This window comes from Miscanthus floridulus, chromosome 17, assembly GCF_019320115.1.
Source record: "Miscanthus floridulus cultivar M001 chromosome 17, ASM1932011v1, whole genome shotgun sequence".
NCBI lineage: Eukaryota > Viridiplantae > Streptophyta > Magnoliopsida > Poales > Poaceae > Miscanthus > Miscanthus floridulus.
In genome coordinates this window covers 15,750,716-15,774,379 of record NC_089596.1, presented here as the reverse complement: position 1 = coordinate 15,774,379, position 23,664 = coordinate 15,750,716, and the positions used below count along the sequence as shown (strand labels likewise).

The following is a 23,664-nucleotide window of genomic DNA, read 5'->3' as shown; positions in this document are numbered from 1 at the left end:
CCTCACCCGATGTTGAATCTCCTTATCGGAGAGGAGGACGGCAGACATCCGGATGCCCTCAATTGGCTTATCCGGTGTCATCTCGAACAGGCGCCACCGCCAAGCCATCAGTGGTAGCACCCTCTGGTGGTAGAAAGCCACCACGACCACAGCCGCCGTAAGGTTGTGGCTATGCAGCCTCTCCAGCCCCTCCAGGAGCGGCTGTAGCTTGGGCTGATCCTCTTTCGAGACGTCGTACCGCCACTTCTCTGGCTAGCTCTCCACGACTCGCCCGGTGTAGGGGGGAAGTCCGTCGTCATCGTTGCGGAGGTAGAACCAGCTGGTGTACCAGTAGTGATTAGATGACATGAGCTAGGTCGGGATGTAAAGGTGTTGCCAGTCTTGGTGCACTTGGAGAGTGCAGCCGCCGGCTCTCATCGCCTTCCTCGTACCCATCGTGCCCATCGGCTTGGTCGTATGCCCTGCCCAGAAGAGGTGGAGCCATAGCTCCCAATGGGGGGCAATGCCCAAGTACCCTTCGCAGACAGCGACGAAGATGTCGCCTGCGTAATGGAGTTGGGGTTGAAGTTGTGGAGCTCCATGCCGTAGTAGTGTGGGAGCACCCACATGAACCGGTCCGCCAGTAGGCTGAGACCATGCTCATGGAAGGACACGAAACTCACAACATAGCCATCATGTGGCCTCGGCTCCGGCTTGCCCCCCGGAGCAATCCACTCCGGTCTACTAGGGTCGGTAACCAGGCGGAGGAGGCCGTCGTCGACGAGCGACTGCAGCGTCTCCATGGATACGTCGGACTGACCCCAAGGATCTACCGGAATGACAACAACGGTACCAGCCATGAGTGCGGTGGAGAATGCGACTACAACAGTAAGCCTCTCTCCCTTTCTCCTGCTCTCTCTCCCTCTCCCTTCTCCCTTCTTCTCCCCGGTGTTCTTGTTCCTAGCAACAGCTTAAGGGCAGCAAAAGCAAAGGCAGGCAAGGTAAGGAGGGGAGGGGCGAGGCTCATTACATATTTATGCAGGAAGGGGGCAAAATGGACAGGCAATGAAATCGAGGAAGTTTCCCTCAAATCTAATATAGTTAATCCAGATTCGATTTTACCACCCACGCACCCAACTTTTCCTTATTAATCGCATGAACAGTTACGTCCCATCCGCTGACACAGCGTCGCATCCAACCACAGCAGCAGCAGGAGCCATTCTGCCTCCCTGAGAAAACCGCCTCAAAAGGCGCACCTGCCGTTGCTAGCCAATGGTGGGGAATATCCCCCACCCGATTTCTTTCAGACGAAGGAACTAGGCACCGAGCCGTTACGGTCCAGAAGTTCGAAGGCTGGGCCCCCGAGGGTTTTGATAGCCGCCCCAGGACAACAGAGTCAGGGATGACTATGGGCGAGACCGTTTGTGGCCAAGGCCCAAGCAAGCGAAATGCTTGGGACGCCCTAAGTCATGTCCGAGACCGGTAGGGAGGTCTCCGAATGGGATCCCACCGTAGGGAGGCATCGAACCCTCGGGGCCCATCGAACAGCCCTAGGACCCACTAGAGAAGCCCTCTGGTACTTTTGGAGTGCGTCTCTAGATCGCTAGCCGACCCCTATCGAATGGGGCACGGGCCTCCACTCGGACTTACCTGATAACAGCTCACCAAAAGTGTCACCGCTCGTGCCCACCGAGGGTAGTCTAGCATATTCCACCCCTCCTTCTGAACGAAAAGGATGCATGAGGGTCGCACAAAAAGCCAGGAGAACTCCTGATCGTCCTCTCGCTTTGTTGAAAGGTCCTTGTTTGGTTTTGGTAATTGAGTGATAACCTAGGTGGACTAATTATGTTTATGTGAGATACACAAGTGATTAGTCCATAGGTACATGTGTGTGAGCAACATATGCCATGAAGGTGAAAATGGCTTAGAGATGTTACAAAGCTCACAGCATGTGATGATGAAGGAGCTTAAATGCACATGAGACATGACATTGAGTCATGTGATTAAGGTGGAGAAGATCAAGACAAGACTTGGCTTGATAGACCGGTTGCAAGTGTGAAGGGCAAGTCAAAGGCTTTAGAGTGATGGACCACGTGGCGGTGAAGTTTGAGCAAGACTTGGTGCCGATGGACGATGGCAATGGTGAAGAGCAAGTGCAGTCAAGATCGATGAACCAATATGATCACGTGATGATATGAAGTGGATCATATCATTGTTGATCATGTTGGTGCATGTGTTGCATCGACGTTGGAGGAGATGAAATGGAATGCGCAAGGCAAAGGTATAACCTAGGGCATTTCATTTCACCGGTCATAGGTGTGTAGAGAAGTTTATGACCGGGTTTAGGATAGATGGCCATACTATCAAGAGGAGCAAACTTGTTTGCATATCGGTCATCTAGTGCCACTCGAGTGATCCAACTTTGCATCGTCACTAGGATCGAGTGGCGTGGCAAGTTGAGTGGCTAACATCCTTTGGGAAATGATTGTGAAAAGCTAACACACATACTCATGGTGGTGTACACTTGGTAGTGTTGGCACATTTACAAAGGAGATGGAGTTGGAGTTGATGTGGATCAACTTGGTGAAGAAACTCCACCGGCGGAGTGTCTGCCCGTAGAGTGCGGAAAGTCCGACGGTGCCACCGGCGCCCTACACAGTAAAGATAGGGTCTCACATAGTGCATCGAACGCTGGCACTGGAAGTGACCGGACACTGGCAGGGCGTGTCCGGTTAGGCTGATGCATGGTGACACAGGAGCTAGAGTGTGACTGGACGCTGGGCTGCATCCGATCACATGCGATCGGACGCGTCCGGTCAAGGTCGGTACCTTACTATAAATGACCGGACATTGAGGTCCAGCGTCCAGTCAAGTTGAAGTTGTTGTGTCCGGTCCAAAGATGACTGTTGAGATCGAAAGAATGCCGTTGAACGCAGGTGACATGTGGCTGTCATCGGGCGACTGGATGCTAAGGACCAGCGTCCAGTCAACACGACCGGAGCATCCGGTCGACCCGACAGTTGCCCAGTAAAAGGGGTAACGGCTAGTTTAGCCCTTGGGGCTATAAATAGAAGTGGCCTTCGGCCATGGCTGGTGCTGAGAACCTTGGGGGACTTTGTGTCCATGCTTGAGAGTGCTTAGGAGCCCTCCATCTCACACATACTTGATAGTGATCATCCGATTATGTGAGTGAGCGATTCTAGTACGATTGCATTGTGAGGTTGCATTAAGTGGCACTAGGTGATCGAGTTGTAAGCCGGTGGTGCTTGTTACTCTTGGAGGTTGCCACCTCCTAGATGGCTTGGTGGTGGTCTCCATCGAAGCCTGCAAGAAGCTTGTGCGGCGCTCCGGAGAAGTGCTTGTGAGGGGCACTTGTGCTCACCCTATGGGAGTCGCGAAGAGCAACTTTAGTAAAGCGTGTCATTGAGCTACCCTCACTCAAGGGGTAGGTTCTTGCGGCGCCCGACGTGCGGTCTTAGCGGGTGATGCTAATTAGCCGCCGAACCACCAAGTGAGCGGTCGACACAATGGGGACTAGCATGTTGGCAAACACGTGAACCTCGGGAGAACAATCATCGTGTCAACCTTGTTCTTCTTGTTGGTTTGCATCCCTATTATACAAGCTCACAATTACTTTCATACATATTAAGCTTGTGTAGTTGCTCTTGTAATTAGATAGCTTGTGTAGCTTACTAATTACCTTCTTGCTTGTGTAGCATAGAAGTAGCTCCCTTGCGTGGCTAATTTGGTTTGTGTAACCTTGTTAGTCATATTACTTAGTTTGTATAGCTAAGTATTTGTGTTCTCTAATTAGGCATTGGTTGCCTTGTTATTGAGCATTGCTAGTGAGCCTAGTTGGCTTTGTGCTTTTGCTTACTAGCATGTGTAGGAGCTCCCTTGTTGCTTAAAGTACTAGAGGCATAGGTTTGTGTGACCTTGCTCCTAGCATTGGTTAGGTGAGCTCTAGCTAGCCCGGCACCTTTGTTGCTTGATTAGTATCTTTGGAAGGTGCTAGAAAACATAGATAGAGGGGTGTAGTCTTGGCTAGACTGATAGTTATAATTCCACACTTGTTTCAGGTAGCCGACGTGATTAATTTTAGAAAAGACTATTCACCCCCCCTCTAGTCCGCCATCTCGACCCTTCATCCATGCAAGAGGCTCGGGGGCTCTTCCTGCAACCTTGCCGAGACCTAGCGACCTAGGCTCGCACTCGAGGGCCTGGCAAACAAACCCTCCTTCCAAACAAAAAGGATGCGCGAGGGTCACACAAAAAGCTAGGGGAACTCCTGACCACCCTCTCGCTCTATGCAGAGGCTAGGGGGCTCTTCCTGCAACCTTGCTGAGACCCAACGATCCAGGCTCGCACTTGAGGGCTCGGCAAACAACCCCTCTGTCCAAACAAAATGGATGCGTGAGGGTCGCACAAAAGGCCAGGGGAACTCCTGACCGCCCTCTCGCTCTATGCAGAGGCTAGGGGGCTCTTCCTGCAACCTTGCCAAGACCCAGCGACCCAGGCTTGCACTCAAGGGCTCGACAAACAACCCCTCTGTCCAAATGAAAAGGATGCACGAGGGTCGCATAAAAAGCTAGGGGAACTCCTGATCACCCTCTCGCTCCGTGCAGAGGTTCGGGGGCTCTTCCTGCAAACAGGTCGAAGACAAGCAACCCGAACTCGGATGAAAAAACGTGATAAAGGGCACCGAGCCCGTTACGGTCCAGGGGTTCGAAGGTTGGGCCCCCGAGGGTTTTGACAGCCGCCCCAGGGCAACAGAGTTAGGGACAACTATGGGCGAGCCCATACATGGCCAAGGCCCGAGCAAGCGATCGCTCGGGATGCCCTAAGTCGTGTCCAAGATCGGTAGGGAGGTCTCAAATGGGATCCCACCGTAGGGAGGCATCGAGCCCCCAGGGCCCATTGAATGGCCCTAGGACCCACTAGAGAAGCCCTCTGGTACTTTTGGAGTGCATCTCTGGACCGCTAGCTGACCCCTATTAAATGGGGCATGGGCCTTCACTCGGACTTACCCGATAATAGCTCACCGGAGGTGTCACTGCTCGTGCCCACCGAGGGTAGCATGGCATCCTCCACCCCTCCTTCCGAACAAAAAGGATGCGTGAGGGCCGCACAAAAAAGATAGGAAAACTCCTGATCGCCCTCTTGCTTTGAGCAGAGGCTCGGGGGCTCTTCCTGCAACCAAATCGAGGCCCAGCGACCCGAACTCGCACTCATGGGCTCGGCAAAATGCAATAAAACCCCTCGCGCGATGTGAGAAAAGCCCCTAGAGGAATAAATCCACTCCTCTAGGGCCTCAGGGGCTACACCCGATGGGTGCGCTCGCGCGGACCCACCGAGGCCTCGAGTACAAAGCACCATCCCGCCAGGAGCTGCCGCGAACCGAGTCTCCTCAAAACCTCAAGGAGAGCACTCACACTCTCCCTGAGGCTCGGGGACTACTATCGGGTACCATAAAAAGGGGGGTCCCCTAAGCAAAAACCAAAAAAATCGCTTAGACCCTGTCAAAATCAAAGCCAAGGAACAACTATAGGCTAACCCCTAGCCTTGTCCAAGGCTACCAATTCTCCGCCTCGCTCAAGGCCTCACACGTAAGGCCTTGGATGGGGAACCGATTCTCCGTCTCATAAGGCCTCGAACAGGGAACCAATTCTCCGACTCACCCGAGGCCTCGCCCGAAGGGCCTCGGACGAGTTGCCGATTCTCTGCCTCGCTCAAGGCTGGCTCGGCAAATAACCCCGTCGCCTCTGCCTTGACCAACTTCTCTGATAGGATGTCACATCCAACCAACACATTCAACCGCTCCTGCGATATCGACCGAACAATGGCTCAACATAGTGGAGTGGCCGACGCGACGTAGGGTCACGTCGACGCCATGCCGTCCGAGATAGGATAGGGCAGGAGTTACCGGCCGCTGTGCTTAGCACTGTGCCCACGATTGACACCCATACTACACTATGCTGCCTAACCCCAACTTATCCAAGGACAACGCGATGTGGGGAGTTAAGTTCGGGTCCTTGTAGCCTCGGAATCAGTGTACGGGACCAACTGCTCCCTCCGAGCCTCGGTAATCCACTTTAGGGTCTCGGTAGCCTTAGGATTTGCGCCCGCCGAGCCCCCCACGACAGTTCGGCCTCGGCACCAACTGAGCCTCGACTCTTTATGCTATCGATGTACAGCGACCAGGCATGTTGTCCGCCATGCCCTGCTTCAAGCTATCACAGGAGCTCCCACATCGCATAGGATCGAGCGTGACTGGCATGTCGCTCCAGTACATCAAGTACAAGACCGCTCCGTTGACCATGCCACCACAGTCACAAGCTACAGGGCTCGGACACGCCGCATCTGCTTACAGGACACTACATAGCAAAACATATGTATCACCCCTGTCCCCCCTTCAACTATAAAAGGGAGGGACTGGGGCCGTTTCTAGGGGGCGGACGAGGTAGACGAACACACGTGCTTGACACTCTATAACACGCACACTTCCTCACTGCCTGAGATCAACATCTCAAGCAATCCACACCGCTCCATGCACAGACCTAGGACTAGCTCCCTCTCTCGCCCTGCTTGTAACCCCCTACTACGAGCATTTCGGTGCAAGGAATACAAGATCGATCTCTCAGACTGGACGTAGGGCACCTATTGCCTAAACCAGTATAAACCTTGTGTCTCTTTGCATCACCATCTGGGATTAGGGGCATGCAGTACATTTTCACTAGTTGGTTGAGGGCCCGCTGATCCAAAACACTGACAATTATACTCTAATGTTGCATGGAAAGTGATGTAAGAAATGGCTAAAATGTTGTAAGCTTTATTCTTCCATTTATGATCCTATTGAAAAATATGGATTTTTGGGTTCTCCCATGAGGTGTGCTTGATAGAACTGTTTAAATTAGCTCACTCTTGGGGTGTTTAGTATCTAATGGAAGACAAGCACCTTCGAAAGTAAGTTATTTTAGGTGGTTCTACCACAGTTGTGGCACCGCCTTTTTTGGCAGAGAGCAAGGGAGGGCGAGGGGGTCACCGCCACCCCTAGGGCGGTGCCACCATCACCCCTATCCAGGGCCCAGGTTTGATCCAACTAGCAGTTGAAGTGACCATTGGAGTAGGGCATCGCCCTGTCCGATGCTAGGCACTGACCTGTCTAGTGCCCTCGCAAAAAAGGGAATCTATAGAGCAACGGCTCTATTTCATGTGGGGGCTTATAAATACCCCCTTGGCCAGCTTTGGGCTAGTTGCTGAGCACCCTTAAGCCTTGGTGGCTTGTGTAGGTGTGCTTGGATGCCCTCTAACTCATTTGTGCTTGCAAGAGTGTGATCCGATTGTTAGTGAGTGTGATTCTAGTGCTTTGCATCATGAGGTTTCATCAAGTGGCACTAGGTGATCGTGTTGCAAGCCGGTGGTGCTTGTTACTCTTGGAGGTTGCCACCTCCTAGATGGCTTGGTGGCTTGTGACTCTGTTGAAGCACGCAAGAAGATTGTGCGGTGCTCCGGAGGAGGATTTGTGAGGGGGATTGTGCTCACCCCAAGGGGGTCACGAAGAGCAACTCTAGTAGAGCGTGTCATTGAGCTAACCTCACTTTCGGGGTAGTTTTTTGCGGTGCTCGATATGCGGGCTTACCAGGTGATGCCAATTAGCTGCCGAACCACCAAGTGAGCGGTCGACACAACGGGGACTAGCGTGTTGGCAAGCACATGAACCTCGGGATAAAATCTTCATGTCAACCTTGTCATCCCATTGGTTTGCATTCCTGTCACACAAGCTTGTATTTACTTTCATATATATTGTGCTTGTGTAGTTGCTTGTAATTAGTTAGCTTGTGTAGCTTGCTAGTTACCTTCTTGCTTGTGTAGCATAGAAGTAGCTCCCATGCATGACTAATTTAGTTTTAGTAAACTTGTTAGTCACATTGCTTAGTTTGTGTAGCTAAGTAATTTATGCTCTCTAATTTGCCTTGTGTAGCCTTGTTATTGAGCTTTGCTAGTGAGCTTAGGGGCTTTGTGCTTTTGCTTCACTAGTTGTGTAGTAGCTCCCTCGGTTGTGTAAAGTACTAGTGCATAGGTTTATGTGCCCATGCTCTATAATTGATTAAGTGAGCTCTAACTAGCCCGGCACCTTTTTTGCCTAATTAGGATTTTTGTAAGGTGCTTGTGAACTTAGATAGAGGGGTGTAGTCTTGGCTAGACTGATAGTTTTTATTCCGCATTTGTTTCGGTTAGCCGGCGCGATTAATTTTAGAAAGGACTATTCACCCCTCTCTTGCCCGCCATCTTGACCCTACGTGGTCCCAAAATATATATGTATCGCGTCACAGCTAAGGTAAGTAATTAGCCGCGCAATCCGACGCTAATGTCACATCGATGATAGGATGGGGAAGACGGTGGCAATGCAGCGCAGCACAGTGACAAAAGGGAAGAGATGAATTCTCTGTACTCAGGATGACATCTCATCCCAATATATACATGCGTCGTTGTCGGTGTTTCGAATCATCGGCTAGTAAATTTCTAGTTTGAGCGTCTGACCCAGATGGCTGTGCTCAGAGGACACAAGGATTTATACTAGTTCGGGTGGAATGTCCCTATGTCCAGTTTGTTGTTGCTCGTGTTATCGGCACTTTGAAAGGTCCTAATGGAGGGGGGTGAATAGCCTATTAAAATTTTCTACAACACTTAGCAAACCGGTTAGACAAATATGAGGCGAAGCGAGTGTTGCGCTAGCCTACTATAGATGCAAGCCACCTACCATAATTCTAGTTTCTATAGTCTTTATCCACGCAATGGCTATGTCACTACACTAAGTTAGTGTGCTCTCAAAGGCTAACTAAAGAGCCACACTAACTAAACTAACAAGCTCTCATGACTAGCTACACTAAAGAGCTTGATAACTAGTTTGCAGTAATGTAAAGAGAAAGAGCAAGATGGTTATACCACCGAGTTGAGGAATGAACCAATCAATCACAAGAATGAATATCAATGAAGACCAACACCTCGGAATCAAATGATGACACAATAATTTTTACCGAGGTTCACTTGCCTACTGGCAAGCTAGTCCTCATTGTGGTGATTCACTCACTTGGAGGTTCACGCGCTAATTGGCATCACACACTAAACCCTCAATAGGGTGCCGCACAACCAACATAAGATGATGATCACACAAGCCACGAGCAATTTACTAGAGTACCTTTTGGCTCTCCACCAAGGAAAGGTCAAGAATCCCTCACAATTACCATGATTGGAGCCGAAGACAATCACCAACCTCCACTCGACGATCCTCGCTGCTCCAAGTCGTCTAGAGGCGGCAACCACCAAGAGTAACAAAGCAAATCCCACAGTGAAACACGAACACCAAGTGCCTCTAGATGCAAACACTCAAGCAATGCAGTTGGATTCTCTCTCAATCTCACAAAGATGATGAATCAATGATGGAGATGAGTGCGAGGGCTTTGGCTAAGCTCACAAGGTTGCTATGTTAATGCAAATAGCCAAGAGAGTAAGCTAGAGCTACCCACACGCCTTTAAATAGAGCCCCCAACGAATAGAGCCATTGAGCTCTCACTGTAGCCCAATGCGCACCGACCGGACATGCAGGTCAGGGCAACCGGACACACGCCACTCAGCGTCTGGTCGTGCGTTGTGCACCACATGGCCCCTTGGTTTAACCTCATCTAGATGATCTCAATGGCTAGTTAGCTTCACACCACGTGTTAAGTTACGACCGGACGTGCTGCTCAAAGTGACCGGACGCTCCACCACTGGAGTTCGATCGTTTCTAGTAAGGTTCCAGAACTGGTTTTTCTTGACCAGACACGTTCGATCATAGGCGACCGGACACGGACCAGAGTTCGGTCCTTACTGGCCTGTTCAGATGCTTTTGTTAGCGTATGACATCACCTGATCGGACACACCCCCAGCGTGTCCGGTCCTATTTCTTCTCAGCGTCTGGTCAAAGGATTGAGAGTGGCCTTCATTGCGCACCACTGATCGGACGCAGGGTCAGAGTCTGGTCACTGCCCAAGGCAGAGTCCGGTCAATACAAAACTTCTCCTTTTGACCTTGAACTTCACCACCCTTGATCAAATATGACAACCACCAAGTGTTAGAGCATCTAGTGGCACTTTGATAACCACATTTCGATACGAGTTTCACCCCTCTTAATAGTACGACTATCGATCCTAAATGTGATCACACTTGCTAAGTGTCTCGATCACTAAACTAGAAAGCTCCTATCAATTTTACCTTTGCCTTGAGCTTTTTGTTTTTCTCTTTCTTCTTTTCCAAGTCCAAGCACTTGATCATCACCATGGCATCACCGTCATCATGTCATGATCTTCATTTGCTTCACCACTTGGAATATGCTACCTATCTCATAACCACTTTGATAAACTAGGTTAGCACTTAGGGTTTCATCAATTCACCAAAACCAAACTAGAGCTTTCACATTTGGTTTGTAGTAGAGGTTATAAACAGACGAGAAAGGGAGAAGGCCCCGAGTCTCTGATCAAAAGAGTGAGTCTGGTTGAGCTCCTTCAACCCCCCTCTCATGGGACGCCTTGCTTCCTCTTTTATAGATGAAGGGGAAGACACAGGTCACATCAGAGAGAAAGAGAGAGAGAGACAAGGAGAGGAAGGCTTTTGGGGATGGCCCTATAGATGACGACAGGGATGGCTCCATGTCGTGGCCCTGTTTGTCACTAGCACTTTACGTGGGTGTCATTCCATCTCCTTTTACGTTGGTCCCATCAGCCCTATAGATGACGACGAGGATGGCTCCATGTCACAGCCCTGTTTGTCACTAGCACCGTACGCGGGTGTCATTAGCTAGTTGTGGCACTCCATTCCATCCCAGCAGATGGTATAGCTCGTTGACGCCTCTGTTGGAGGCCGTATGGGAAGTAGATAGCACAGCGCCAGCACGCCCGATGCTGTTGGCGACGTGCGTCCTTAGACGTCACCCATGGTGGTCATGGGTCACTTCAAGACACGCCTGCTCCCCTTCTGGCATTAGAAGTTTGGCCCTGGACTCATACTTTTAGACCCATAGTGGTTGGGGCGGTATGGACCTCCGTTGGGAGAGGTGCCCTGGGGTCGGGCGAGGCAGAGCCCGCGCTTGAGGGGGCGGACGTGACGGGGCTCTCGCCCGAGGGCTCGGGCGAGACGGAGCCCGCGCCCTTGGGGTCGGGTGACCCGGATCTTACATCCTCGAGGTCGGGCGAGACAGAGCCTGTGCCCTCGGGACCAGGCGAGACCAAGCTACGCTCTTGACCATTCGAGGGAGTTAGCATTCGTGCCCATTAGCTTCCTTATTCCGGGTATCCTTGATACTGATACCCGACAATCGCGTCACAGCTAAGGTAAGTAATTAGCCGCGTAATCACAACATTAACATGATTGATCTGTCGTTAATCGACTAGAGCAATCACCATTAATGCGAGAATAATTGCCTGCCAAGATAGGCCAGCGCAATTTTCTCCATACATGCAAAAATATCGAGCAACAAAAGGAAGTTGTGCACCCACAAGATCGATGAGAGAAATCGCCGGACCATTCATGCGCATGTCGCGCGCCCACGCCCATCGCCCCGCTCGGCGAGGTGAGGCGAGTGAGCGCGTGGATTTCTTCCTTTTCCTCTCCCAATAGCTTCAACTAGTAGGAGATAACTCAGCCATTTAAGTTAGCCTCATTCCTTCTAGAGTAGCAATGTGGGACTAAAGTCCCCCACCATATCATGCATGTGTGAGTGTGCCTTTGGAATTTATCTGGAATTATTATTTGGGTTAGCCTAAATCTTCTAACATATTCTATTCTACTAGTGCACCCACAACCTCTTAGCCAAGGTTAACATAAACTTGCTGGCGGTCATTCCCTCGAAGCTAGAGTTGTGTAAATTGTTGCTCATCGTGGCCTCGGTGAAAGACTGTCACTTGCCTCTCGGGTGAGGTTGCTGCTACATCGCCTCGCACTCCTTATCGCTGTGATCGACGACATCTGATAATAGGGCAGGCTCACATGTATGTGGGTGCGTGGGTGGAGGCACGAATGACGGCGAGGTGGGCTTACGTGCATGGGGACATGCGAGTGGAGCTATCGCCATCGGCGAGGCGTGCTTGCGTGGGGACCCGACTAGGTTGGGTTGCATGGTTGCAAGATGGGAGAAACCGACGCTTGCCTCCAATGCGTAAAGCCTCGTTTTAGGGTGTGTTTGGTAGGGTTCTAGATTTCTATAGAAACGTTTCGGATCCAGATTGTTTTAAGAAACGTTTCTAATGATGAATCATAATCATTTTATGACATCGTTTGGATGGCAAATGGGATTTTGATTAAAAATCATTTAAATAAAAACATGTTCAAAAAATCTAAACTTTTTTGTGGATGGATAACAACTTAAATAAAAACTATTTTAACTTGTTGCACTAAAAAAGAATTAACCAAAAAAATGAACCAAAAAAAGTAAGAAGTAATGAGATGAGAATTTGTGTGAAACTAGCATCCAGCCGTTTCGCATTTGTACGTAGAAACCGTGAAACATTTCGGTTTTGAATCACTTAATGGAAAGACAGTTTGGAAGTGATTCAAATGATTCTCATCAGAAACTGAAACGTTTCTCCTATCCAAATGCATTGGAGAACAAGTTGAAATTGTTTCCCATTTGCGAAACGATGTGTTGCATTTCCCCTGTCTTTGTTAAGTATAGCACCACAACATTATTTTTGCTTATCTGGCATGTTATTTAATGTTATAAAAATTATCTCTAGTTTTAGGTTCGGACAACTCTTCATTGCAGTTGCCCTTGGCTAATTTGTATTCTCCCCATCCCAAAATGTACACTAGGTTTAGAATATTTTCCTATGAAAACTCTAATTGGTCGCCCCAAACTATTTAGGCTTCTCACTCTCTACTAGGCTGTGGATATGTTTGGATACAATGAGCTAATTAACAGCCAACTATTTTTAGCTATAACTTGTCCAAACATATGTTAATAGTTGAGCTATTCTTTATCCGTGACCCGAACTAGTTGTTAGCTAATTAACTGTCAACTCCAGCTAATTTAGACTGATCTTACCCCTCTTTGATCCAAACAGATCCTTTGTATGTTCCACATGACTCATAAGGCGAAAAATTGTAATACTTCCGTCAAAGAATGTAACTCTAGCAAAGTAATAAGTCAAAGTTTCTCAAATTCGGCTAAATTTACACAAGTAATTGCAAAATAAGGGGCTAAATGGTCGGTCAAAATGTTTTGGATTCTGGCCCCTCACTTAACACCGTTACGTGACCGAAATAGACGGAAGGCCATACAGGTAAGTCAAATTCGTTCTCAGGCTTTATAGGTAACTTCACAAAAAGGGCCATAGTTTCTTGAGGCCATATAGGTAATTCTCTTTAAATAATTTGTACTTTCTCTGCTCTAAATTTTAGCTTTTCTAGATTCATAGTTTTTGCCGCGCACTTAGATATAAGTTATGTCTAGATATATAGTAAAAACTATATATTTAAAAATATAAAAAACATCTTATAATTATGAATGGAGAGAGTATTAGATTTATCATAAATACATTTTAATGATAGGTAAATACATTTTCATGATAGGACTATATATTGTCATAAATTTAAACTTTTCTCCTATAATCTTACTTAAATTTAAAATAGTTTGTTTTTTTTGTTTTCGTGTGTGTGCGGGGGTGGTTGGACGAAGGTAGCAATGACATAAAATTTCTACGTACCCAATATATTAAAAAAACTCTGCAAATGTTGATATCATGATTAATTGAATAACACTAACACAAAAAAACTAAAAAAAGCATCCACATTTTTTTTGAAACATTAGAAAGCATCCAGAATAGCCGGGTTCCCTGAGGGCGCAAACTTGTGGACCTGATCTCAAGCAAAGCCACGACATCTTCGGCGACTCATACGATCATATACTATCATACATTATAAACTAAAATGATATTTTTTTCTCACATCAAATCGATCAGTACTAAAAACTGTTTATGACGAAAGAAACAGTCTGCCAGGCGGCAGGGGACCCGTGCGAAAATCAGTTTCATCTGCCCCCGTCCCACCCAAAGCGTTCGCACTAGGCTCGTACTACTAGTACTCCTACCAGCACCTAATCTAACCGTGCCATGATTGCTTTCCGACCTCTCGCTAGAGCCCATCCAAGCCGTCCGTCTCCTCACCAAGCGGCCCGGATCCCTCCTCCCCGGCCACCCAAAGCCACCCCGCGGCGCCACCGAAAATCCCCCGATCCCCCAAACCCATGCAGCGCAAGCATAACCTCCCCGCAGATCGGCCGCGCTGCAGCCGGAAGCAGATCGGAGCAGCCTCCTCACGGCGATGGCTGCTGCTCGCCTCGCTACCCCCCCCCCCCCCCCCCCCCCCCCCCGATCTCCGGCGGCTGCTGCTCGCCTCGCTCGCTGCCCCCATCACAGATCCCGGCGCCTCCCCTCGCCGCTCAATTCCGCTCCGCCGCGTCGCGATCGATCCATCCATCCGCTCCCAGACGACGGCCGCGCGCCGCGGATCGGCAGCCGCCGGGGCTGCTCCGGCGTCGCGAATGGCTGCGCCCGACGGGGCGACACGCGGCGCGGATCCTGGAGCTCGCCGGCAGCGGCGGCGTCGTCGGCGTCGGTGGGCGGAGATCGGTGGGGACCGGATGGGGACGTGTCCGTTCCGGACTGCCCATGGGAGTCCGCGTGAATTACGGCATCTGCCATCGCCCACCGATCCTGCCCGTCGATCGGGGGCTGGCGTTCCCGTGAATCCCGCGGGTGGGCCGGGGCAGAAGCGGTAACTCGGCGGGCCAGGTAGGAAGTTTTGCTTGGTTTGTTTGTTGCTTGCGTTGCGCGTCGCCTGCCAATCTCGCTTATCCTTTCCGTGTTCCGCCCCCCTTTTTTTTTCACCGGATAATTAAAAAAACATTTAATAAATAAATAAAATAAAAACAGGTTGTTATTAAATGGGGGAAATCCCGAAAATTTATTTCTTTTTTTTCCTCCCGCCTCTTTCTCTCTCTACGGGGGGCCACGGACTTGAGGGCCGCGCATCAAATCGGGCTCAGGGCCGACCGGGCGCGTCCGCTTTATCGGCTCATGTTGGCGCGGTCTCCGTTTCCTCTCTCCCCTTTCCTTGTCCTCCCTCCCTCACGGCCTCACCTCTCCAGCCTCCCTCTCGCCCACCTCTTCCACCTCTCCACGCCCCAAGAGGGCCCCCAGGCGCACCGCCGACGACACTCGGCGCGGGCGAAGATCAGCGCTCGCCGTGCCCCGCCCGCCCTGCCTCCGCGACCTCCGACCCTTGGAGCGCCTGCCCGCGCCGCCGGGGCGCTTCGCATCGCCTATTCTCTTTTTGTTCCGCGGCTCCCTCGCCGACCGGTGGCGGGCGGCAGGCTGCTGCCCCGCCCACGCCGCGTCTACATATCCTCAGGGGCTGGGCGCCCTTGCCCTGCCAAACCCGGTGCCGCCTCCGCTTGGAAACCGTGAGTCCTGAGCCCCTGAATCCGTCTCGCCGCCGCCGGCAGGCCGGGCTTCCTTAACCTGACGCACGCGTGGTTCCCGCTGACTCCGTTTGTGTGCCTCTGTGTAGGTTTTCGACGGGCTAGGAGGTCAGACGCGCCCCAGAGTTGGCTTCGCCGCGCGCATGTGATTTGCGGCGGCGGCCGGAGCCTGGTACAGCCGCCGCTGGGACGACGACGACAACGGCGCCTTGGATGCCTCCGCCGCCGCCGGATCGAAGGGACTATCTGTACCGGGAGGGCCGCAGGCACGACGGCGGCGGCGGCGGGGGCGACCCGCTCCTGCCGCCCGACCCCACGCCGCCGCGCTGGCGGGACTCGCCGTACCACCCGCCACCGCCACCGCCCCTGCGGGACCACTCGCGGCCCTCGCCGCGCCGGGCGCCGCCGTCGGCCTCCTCAGGTAGGCCTGCCCCTCGCGAAACTTCAGATCTGAGGCCGCCGCCGCCTCTGCGGCCCCCTCCGGCGCCCCTAATTTCCTCCAACCGCTCTGCTATTTCAGAAGGTTACTACCGACAGGGCGGCGGCGCGTACGACCACTCCTACCCTGATGACCCGCCGCCTGTCTACACGCCGTCTCGCTCGGACCGGTACTGGCCGGAGGACGACGGCGGGGGATACAAGGGTTTCGGTCGGTATGGCGGCGGTGGCCGCAGGGACGGCCGTGACATGAGGGGTTCATACCGGAGGTCCCCTTACAGGGGCGGCTACGGAAGCGACTTCTCCAGAAACCATCCAGAGCAGCCCCCTCCGCCACCCCCCAGAAGGTCTCCGTTGAGGTCAGTCGCTGTTCCGATCTGCTATGACCCTCCGGGCAATAGAGTTGACAGGGGGGATAGGGACAACCTCCCACGGGTGACACCATGGCGGAGAAGGGAGAGCAGATCTGAAGCAGCAGATGCTGTTGGCCAAACCACTCGGCTCTCTGCCTCAGGGAAGGAGGCTTCAGCTCAGCCTCTGGCCGTGGCAGGTCCTCACGGGACGGAGGATGAGGCACCAAGGAAGAAGGCTCGCCTCGGATGGGGGCAAGGTTTGGCCAAGTATGAGAAGCAGAAGGTGCAAGGCCCTGCGGATCCTGCTGAAGCTGTTGCTGATGGAAGTCCAGCTGATGGCGAACAGAAGACCGCTTCCCTTGTGCCTCTGCCTGCACCTTCTGTTGCACCTGTACCTCCTGCTGCACCAGCGCCTGAGCCTGCGGCAGCACCACCGGCACCGCCTGCTGCGCCTGTGCTTTTGTCTGCCCCTGTGCGATGCTCATCTCCAGTTACTGCACCACCATATTGTTCCCCAGGTATGCAACCCGTTTTGATTTTTGATCTGTCTCCTTGCTAGCTTGATTGATCTAAATACCCTGTTTCCCCTCAGGTTTCATACATAGATAATTCTAATACCCAGTACTTCTAATTTGTGGGCTCGGTTAATCTAGGTTCCATTCTGTTGTTGATTTTAGTTCTAAAATCATAAAGGAACCGAAACAGTTTGTGGATATATTTGTATTGAGGTTCACGCATCCCCTTGGTTTTCCCTTGGTTGCCATGTGTGTCATTTGTCTTACCTGATTGACTGAAAGCATACCTTCCCATGGTCTTCAACAGTAATTCGGAGATCCTTCCTTCGATTTTCATTGGTCATGTTGTGCAGTAACCTTCACTCTGCTTTTTTTTTTTGGTTTTCTTTTGTACCAAAACATTTATGCTTTAGAGATAACCGTTTTGGTCCCTATGGTTAATGACTCTTTCGATCAGCATGCTAGATACTTCGTGTGCAGAATGTACCATACTTGAAAACACTGTGTTTCACATAGTTTATGGTAGCGTAATAACTCTCCTATATCTTGATTGCAGCACCTGAAGATAAATCATGTGAAATGACGCCAAATACAGTTACTAACTCTACTAAAGATGTCTTGGAAGCTGATGATAAAACTTTCAATAATGAATTTTCCATCAAGTTAGATGAGCTCGGTGATGATCCTGTTAATTCCCTTGCAAACATGCTTGTTGAACTTATCCAACATGATGATTCTTGTTCTGGGGATTCAAATGGCCCAACCAGTACACGTAAACTGCTTCTACTGAAGGAAAGCATTTCCAAGGAGATTGAAAAGACTGAACTCGAGATTGATTCATTGGAAGGCGAACTTAAATCTATGAATACTGAGGCTGTAACTGCTCTTGAGGGTTCTCCCACAGGGGTGACACATACAGAAAATCTTTCACCTTCCAGTGGGACATCAAAGGTCCCTGGAAGTGTGGAGATCTGTGATGCTACTGATATGATAAAAGAACCGGGGGAGCTCATTGGTTCTCCAAAGGTACCTGTGGTGCAGGATGCTGATGTCAAAGGTGCTGATATGATGGAAATTGAAGCAGCTCCAGTTCGCAATGCAAAAACAGTTCCTTCAGAAGAGAGTGCTGTATCTCCTGGAGTCGCTGAGGGTAAGGCCTGTGCAGCTGCTGATCTTAGCTCATTGAAAGCTTCTGAAGAAGCTGGGTCTCAAAATGATATTGACAGTGACAGGCTGGAAACTTCTTCGTGCCATGCTAATGCTGATTCCATGAAAATAGAAGTTAGTGATGACCTACCAGTGATGCAATGGACATACCATGATCATAAGTCTGATTTACTCGGTTCTGTCACATCTGCAAATAATGATATAGCCAAAGAAATGAATGAAGTGCTATTTAAATCATTGCCTGCTGATACACCTGGCCTTGAGATGTTGGCATCAAGTCATCTTCTGAGCCAAAGGAAGAGTGATTTGATTGTCAAAGAAAGGCTTGGAGTATGTAAAACAAGTCTGAGGTTGAAAGAGCAGATTCTTACAATGAAATTCAAGGCATATCGTCACTTGTGGAAAGAGGATGTGCGACTACTTTCTGCAAAGAAACAGCGTTCAAAGTCTAATAAGCGCATTGATCAGAGCACCCGAACATTGCAAATTGGATCTCAGAGGCAACGCTCCTCTAACCGCTCGCGATTAACCATGCCTGGTCAGTATTATGTTTTCATTTTATATCACAATTTGTTTTAAGCTTCATCTGCATTTAAAATATCGTGTATCACTCCTGCCTCAGCTTTTATAAGCTCTCATACTCATATGTCAATCTCCTGCTCATGGTGTAGATTATGATGATATATTGTTTAGTAAATTACCAAGGAAACATATGAGCGTTAGATGAACTAATAAGCTTGTCCTACTTCACATTAAAATGGAGAGTAGTTCATATATCATATTTTGATAATTTACTTACTGCTGCTGTGTATTTGTTGTTTCAGCAGCATGATACTTGCTGGCTCCAACACCCCCCCCCCCCCCCCCCCCCCCCCCGCCCACACAACAACAACAACAACAACAACAACAAAGCCTTTAAGTCCCAAACAAGTTGGGGTAGGCTAGAGTTGAAACCCAACAGAAGCAATCAAGGTTCAGGCACGTGAATAGCTGTCTTCCAAGCACTCCTATCTAAGGCTAAGTCTTTGGGTATATTCCATCCTTTCAAGTCTCCTTTTATTGCCTCTACCCAAGTCAACTTCGGTCTTCCTCTGCCTCTCTTCACGTTACTATCCTGACTTAGGATTCCACTACGCACCGGTGCATCTGGAGGTCTCCGTTGCACATGTCCAAACCATCTCAACCGGTGTTGGACAAGCTTTTCTTCAATTGGTGCTACCCCTAATCTCTCACGTATATCATCGTTCCGAACTCGATCCCTTCTTGTATGACCGCAAATCCAACGCAACATACGCATTTCCGCGACACTTAGCTGTTGAATATGTCGTCTTTTCGTAGGCCAACATTCTGCACCATACAACATAGCAGGTCTAATCGTCGTCCTATAAAACTTGCCTTTTAGCTTCTGTGGTACCCTTTTGTCACATAGGACACCAGACGCTTGCCGCCACTTCATCCACCCTGCTTTGATTCTATGGCTAACATCTTCATCAATATCCCCGTCCCTCTGTAGCATTGATCCTAAATATCGAAAGGTATCCTTCCTAGGCACTACTTGACCTTCCAAACTAACATCTTCCTCCTTCCGAGTAGTAGTGCCGAAGTCACATCTCATATACTCAGTTTTAGTTCTACTAAGTCTAAAACCTTTGGACTCCAAGGTCTCCCGCCATAACTCCAGTTTCTGATTCACTCCTGTCCGGCTTTCATCAACTAGCACTACATCGTCCGCGAAAAGCATACACCAAGGGATGTCCCCTTGTATGTCCCTTGTGACCTCATCCATCACTAAAGCAAACAAATAAGGGCTCAAAGCTGACCCTTGATGTAGTCCACACACACCAAGGGATGTCCCCCCCGCCCACACACACAAATAAATTATAGTGAAATAAAACCATGTACTAAAAAATCCCTAAACATATCTATTCACCCACGAAGCCAATTGCAATCCAGTGAATAGCAGCTCTAGATATGGGATGTCAAACATCCTGTCCTTCGTGTTGGTTTATCAATATCAAGTCTTGATTTTTTGGACTATCTATTTCTGTTTCACATGTTAGCATGACCATGTAAACTTCTTTTTATGTAGTCATGCATTTGATAGCTTTATAGACATATATATTGATGTGCAAGTCTTTACAAAGTGGCATGTTTATGTCCTGTAGTCTAAGTGTTGACTGAATTTCCATGGTACTGTTATGTTAGGCAAAAAACTATGCAATGCAAGAACCTAAAATGAAGAATTGAACTGTATATCTTTATTTAGTGCTACAATGATAATACTGTGCTCGAAGTTCAATTTTCTGTGTGAACCCAAGCATACTGAATATTTGGCCTTATTTTGTTTGGAACTGTCACTTTTCGTAGATTTTTTTTTTCTATTTCTGTTTTTTTTTTGCTTCCATATTTTATATGAATGGTTATCAGTACCCTAGTTTAAATCCCATGCTTTTGTCCTTCGCTCTATGTTGACTTGTTTATTTTTGTTTGCAGCTGGTAATTTAAGTACATTTTCAACTCCAGAAATGTCAGATGTTGCAAGGAAGTTGTTTACAGAATTCCAAATTAAGCGCTGCAGAAATTACTTGAAAATGCCTGCACTGATTATTGATGAGAAAGAGAAGGAATGTTTGAGGTTTCTGAGCAAGAATGGGCTGGTTGAGGATCCTGTTTTAGTTGAGAAGGAACGGGTGATGATAAATCCGTGGACTCAAGAAGAAAAGGAAATTTTTATGGAGATGCTTGCTAAATTTGGCAAGGATTTCTCCAAAATCTCCAGTTTCATTACACATAAAACTACTGCAGACTGTGTGGAGTTCTACTACAAGCATCATAAATCAGACAGCTTCCGAGAAGTGAAGAAACTGTTGGACCTTCGTCAACAGCAACCCATCAGCAATTATCTTGGAGCGAAATCTGGACAGAAATGGAATCCTGAGTCAAATGCTGCTTCTCTTGATATGCTTGGGGCAGCATCAGTAGTAGCAGCCCATGGCCTTGAATATGCAAACCGGGTGGAGAAAATTTCTGCGAAATCCCTCATCCGGACTTCATATGGGCCCAATGTTCCTTTTGTGGCTAAAAGATCTTCTGATAAGGAGTGCATTGACAATGTGCCTTTGCATGAGAGAGAATCAGTAGCAGCTGATGTACTAGCTGGCATATGTGGCACTCTCTCTCCTGATGGAATGGGCTCATGCATTACTAGTTCTGCTGATCCTGGCCAGAAGATTAGCATGAAAAGAGTGGAGCATGTCTTATCCCAAGAAAATGACAAAATCGTTGATGAGGAAGACACTCTCTCTGATCAAGAGTGTGAAGTTGATCAACTTGATTGGAATGATGATGAGAAGTCAATTTTCATTGAGGCTATGAATAACTACGGAAAGGATTTTGCTCGGATCTCGTCATGTGTGAAGAGCAAGTCATATGAACAGTGCAAAGTGTTCTTTAGTAAGGCTCGTAAATCACTCGGTTTGGATTTGATCCATCAAGGGGCAGCCGATGTTAGTATGCCAGCTAGTGACACCAATGGAGGGAGGAGCGATACTGATGAGGCCTGCGCTGTGGAAATGGATTCAGCTATCTGTAGCACACAGTCTTGTTCAAAGATTGTGATAGATGTTTGTCCTACTGAAGGAGCCATTGGAGGGCCTAACTCTGTTATAAAAATCTCTAAGCAGGCAGAAGGAGATATATCAAATGGGTGCGATGTTGATGTTAAAATCGAGGAAGACGAGAAGGAAGCTGATAAAAATTGCAGCATTGTTGATGATAAGAGGTCCAGTGATGGTACTCACCAAGCTGGTCCTATTGACATCAATTGCCCAGAAAGCACAGATAAGCTGCAAGGAACTGATGACGTCGATGACCAAGTAAACATGCATAGTAGTAGGGCCATCAGCTCTTCAACTAAGCATGCAATGGCCACGCACTCGGAAGTGAGATCCAGTTTACATTCTATAGAGGTACTTCAAACAGACAAAGCTGAAGGTACTGGTACTGATCCTTCCCGGGTGGAAGAATGTTCACACCATGCTCTTGATAACACACCAATGAAAATTGGAAATTCTGGTGCCTCAGCTTTCTTAGCTTCAGGTAATGGTATCAAGGACAGTGTTCGCATCTCAAACATGACTGGTGCTTCCACCATTAGTCCTGCATTCACTTCAAGTTATCAGCATTCTGTACCAGGAGATATGCCCCTGCTGAAACCAAAGCCACTGGTTACCCCCCTTACCCCGAAGGATTTAATGCCTGTGCAGTTCAGTTCAGTGCTTTCTGATCCCACTGCATTTCGTTTTGAGGGCATAGCCTCAATAACTACGTCCAACTTTGAGGACAGTGGCAACAGAGTCAGCAGTGCTATAGGGGCTAAAGACATGAGCAAGTACCCAGCTTTTAAAGACCCATCTGGTAATCAGCACACATTGTTTCGTAATATTGATGGTTATATGAATCATCATCTGACAACTGAATTATCAATTTTATCTGAAAGAACTGCAAGTGGCACTGTGAGTGCTTCACAAACCGATCGGTTCACCCAAACAAAATTCCAGAATGGCAGGTCCAGCAGCTTGTGTCTTCCAAACAGTTCTGATGGGATTCAATGGCCTAGAAAACACGAAGAAGTACTGGAAGGCTCTTTGAGGCCTTGCTCTCACAATACAAGCTCTGAGGGTGATGAGCAACAAAAGCGGCCTGGTGATGTCAAGTTGTTTGGGCAGATTCTTAGCCAGCAGTCAACCTTGCAAAGTTCTGTCTCGTCGTGTAATGGTAGCAAGAGCAAGCCTCCCTCACCAAAGATTGACACATCATCTGTGAGATTGATGAACAATCCAAAGGATCGTGTGGTTTGTTCTTCCAGGCCTGGCATCACTCCACATCTGGGTCTGGAGGAAAGATCAGCGAGGAGCTATGGCCATCTGGATGGAAGCATGCCACAGCCTGAGCCTCTGCTCGTGATGGCAAAGTGCCAGAGATCCTTGGCCGGTGTACCATTTTACTCGGCTAAGAATGGCACGCTTGGTGTGTTCCCAGATTATCAACAACCTTTAGTGCCGCCACATCAATCAGATCCCAAGCGGCTGGAAAGGTTTTCTGATCCGCAGAAGAGGAATGGTCTGGAACTCATCTCGGGTTTCCAGCAGCCTGGTAGAGTCGCCCATTTTGGGGGTGCTGGTATCCTCGTTAGCAACGTCTCAGACCCTGTGGCTGCTGCTCTCAAGGCTCAGTATGGTCCCGGTTCTAAGATTATGGGCAGTGACGCTGATCCTTGGAAGGACATAGGAAGCAGGTAGCACCGTTAGCGGTAGCAGCTCTAGTGCTTGTTTTGTTGCTCCTTGTATCATATTTAGTTTTTTGTAACTTAAATGGAATCATCAAATGAGGTAAAGTGAATGGCTTTCCTGCCCATACTATTTGTAGGCTTTGCAGTAGCTGTCGGGTTATATGTTATTTACTGGCATTAACATTTTTACCTTTTCTGCAGCTCCATACCCTTTGGTAGCTTGACATGTCAACAGTGGCACAGTGCTGTAGGTTCGCTAGAGGTGACTAGGTGTTTGTCAGCAGGGTTTGATTTTGTCAGTTTATGCAGAAACCTCACAGATCTTTGTAATATGGTAATGCCTAATTCAGTATCCTAGTCTGATGGATGGAGTTTTGGTTGAGATTTCTCCTTGGCCGTTGGTTCATT

General features: G+C 49.0%; 1 protein-coding gene across 3 annotated transcripts; it reads left to right on the top strand.

Annotated features, from left to right (window-relative positions):
• Positions 1–14,138: 14,138 nt before the first annotated feature.
• On the top strand, positions 14,139–23,623 carry LOC136518860 (uncharacterized). 3 transcript variants are annotated; one of them, XR_010774628.1, is made up of 6 exons: positions 14,139–15,475; positions 15,583–15,914; positions 16,014–16,802; positions 17,356–18,504; positions 20,460–23,356; positions 23,458–23,623. XR_010774628.1 is itself a non-coding variant. In XM_066512538.1 (5 exons), exons 2-5 carry the CDS (start codon positions 15,707–15,709, stop codon positions 23,264–23,266), a joined length of 4,953 nt encoding a protein of 1,650 aa, XP_066368635.1. In that variant the 5' UTR covers positions 14,139–14,804; positions 15,583–15,706; the 3' UTR covers positions 23,267–23,623. The 3 variants fall into 3 exon arrangements, 2 of the variants coding, with proteins under 2 accessions (XP_066368635.1, XP_066368634.1); XM_066512538.1 differs by having other exon boundaries at positions 14,139–14,804; positions 20,460–23,623; XM_066512537.1 differs by having other exon boundaries at positions 20,460–23,623.
• Positions 23,624–23,664: the final 41 nt, after the last annotated feature.

Bases quoted from the DNA above. Each gene is read 5' to 3' on its own strand.
- LOC136518860 (XM_066512538.1), top strand. From the start codon at position 15,707: ATGCCTCCGCCGCCGCCGGATCGAAGGGACTATCTGTACCGGGAGGGC. The intron at 16,803-17,355 runs GTATGCAACCCG...TCTTGATTGCAG, and splicing joins ACCACCATATTGTTCCCCAG to CACCTGAAGATAAATCATGT. The intron at 18,505-20,459 runs GTCAGTATTATG...TTTTGTTTGCAG, and splicing joins CTCGCGATTAACCATGCCTG to CTGGTAATTTAAGTACATTT.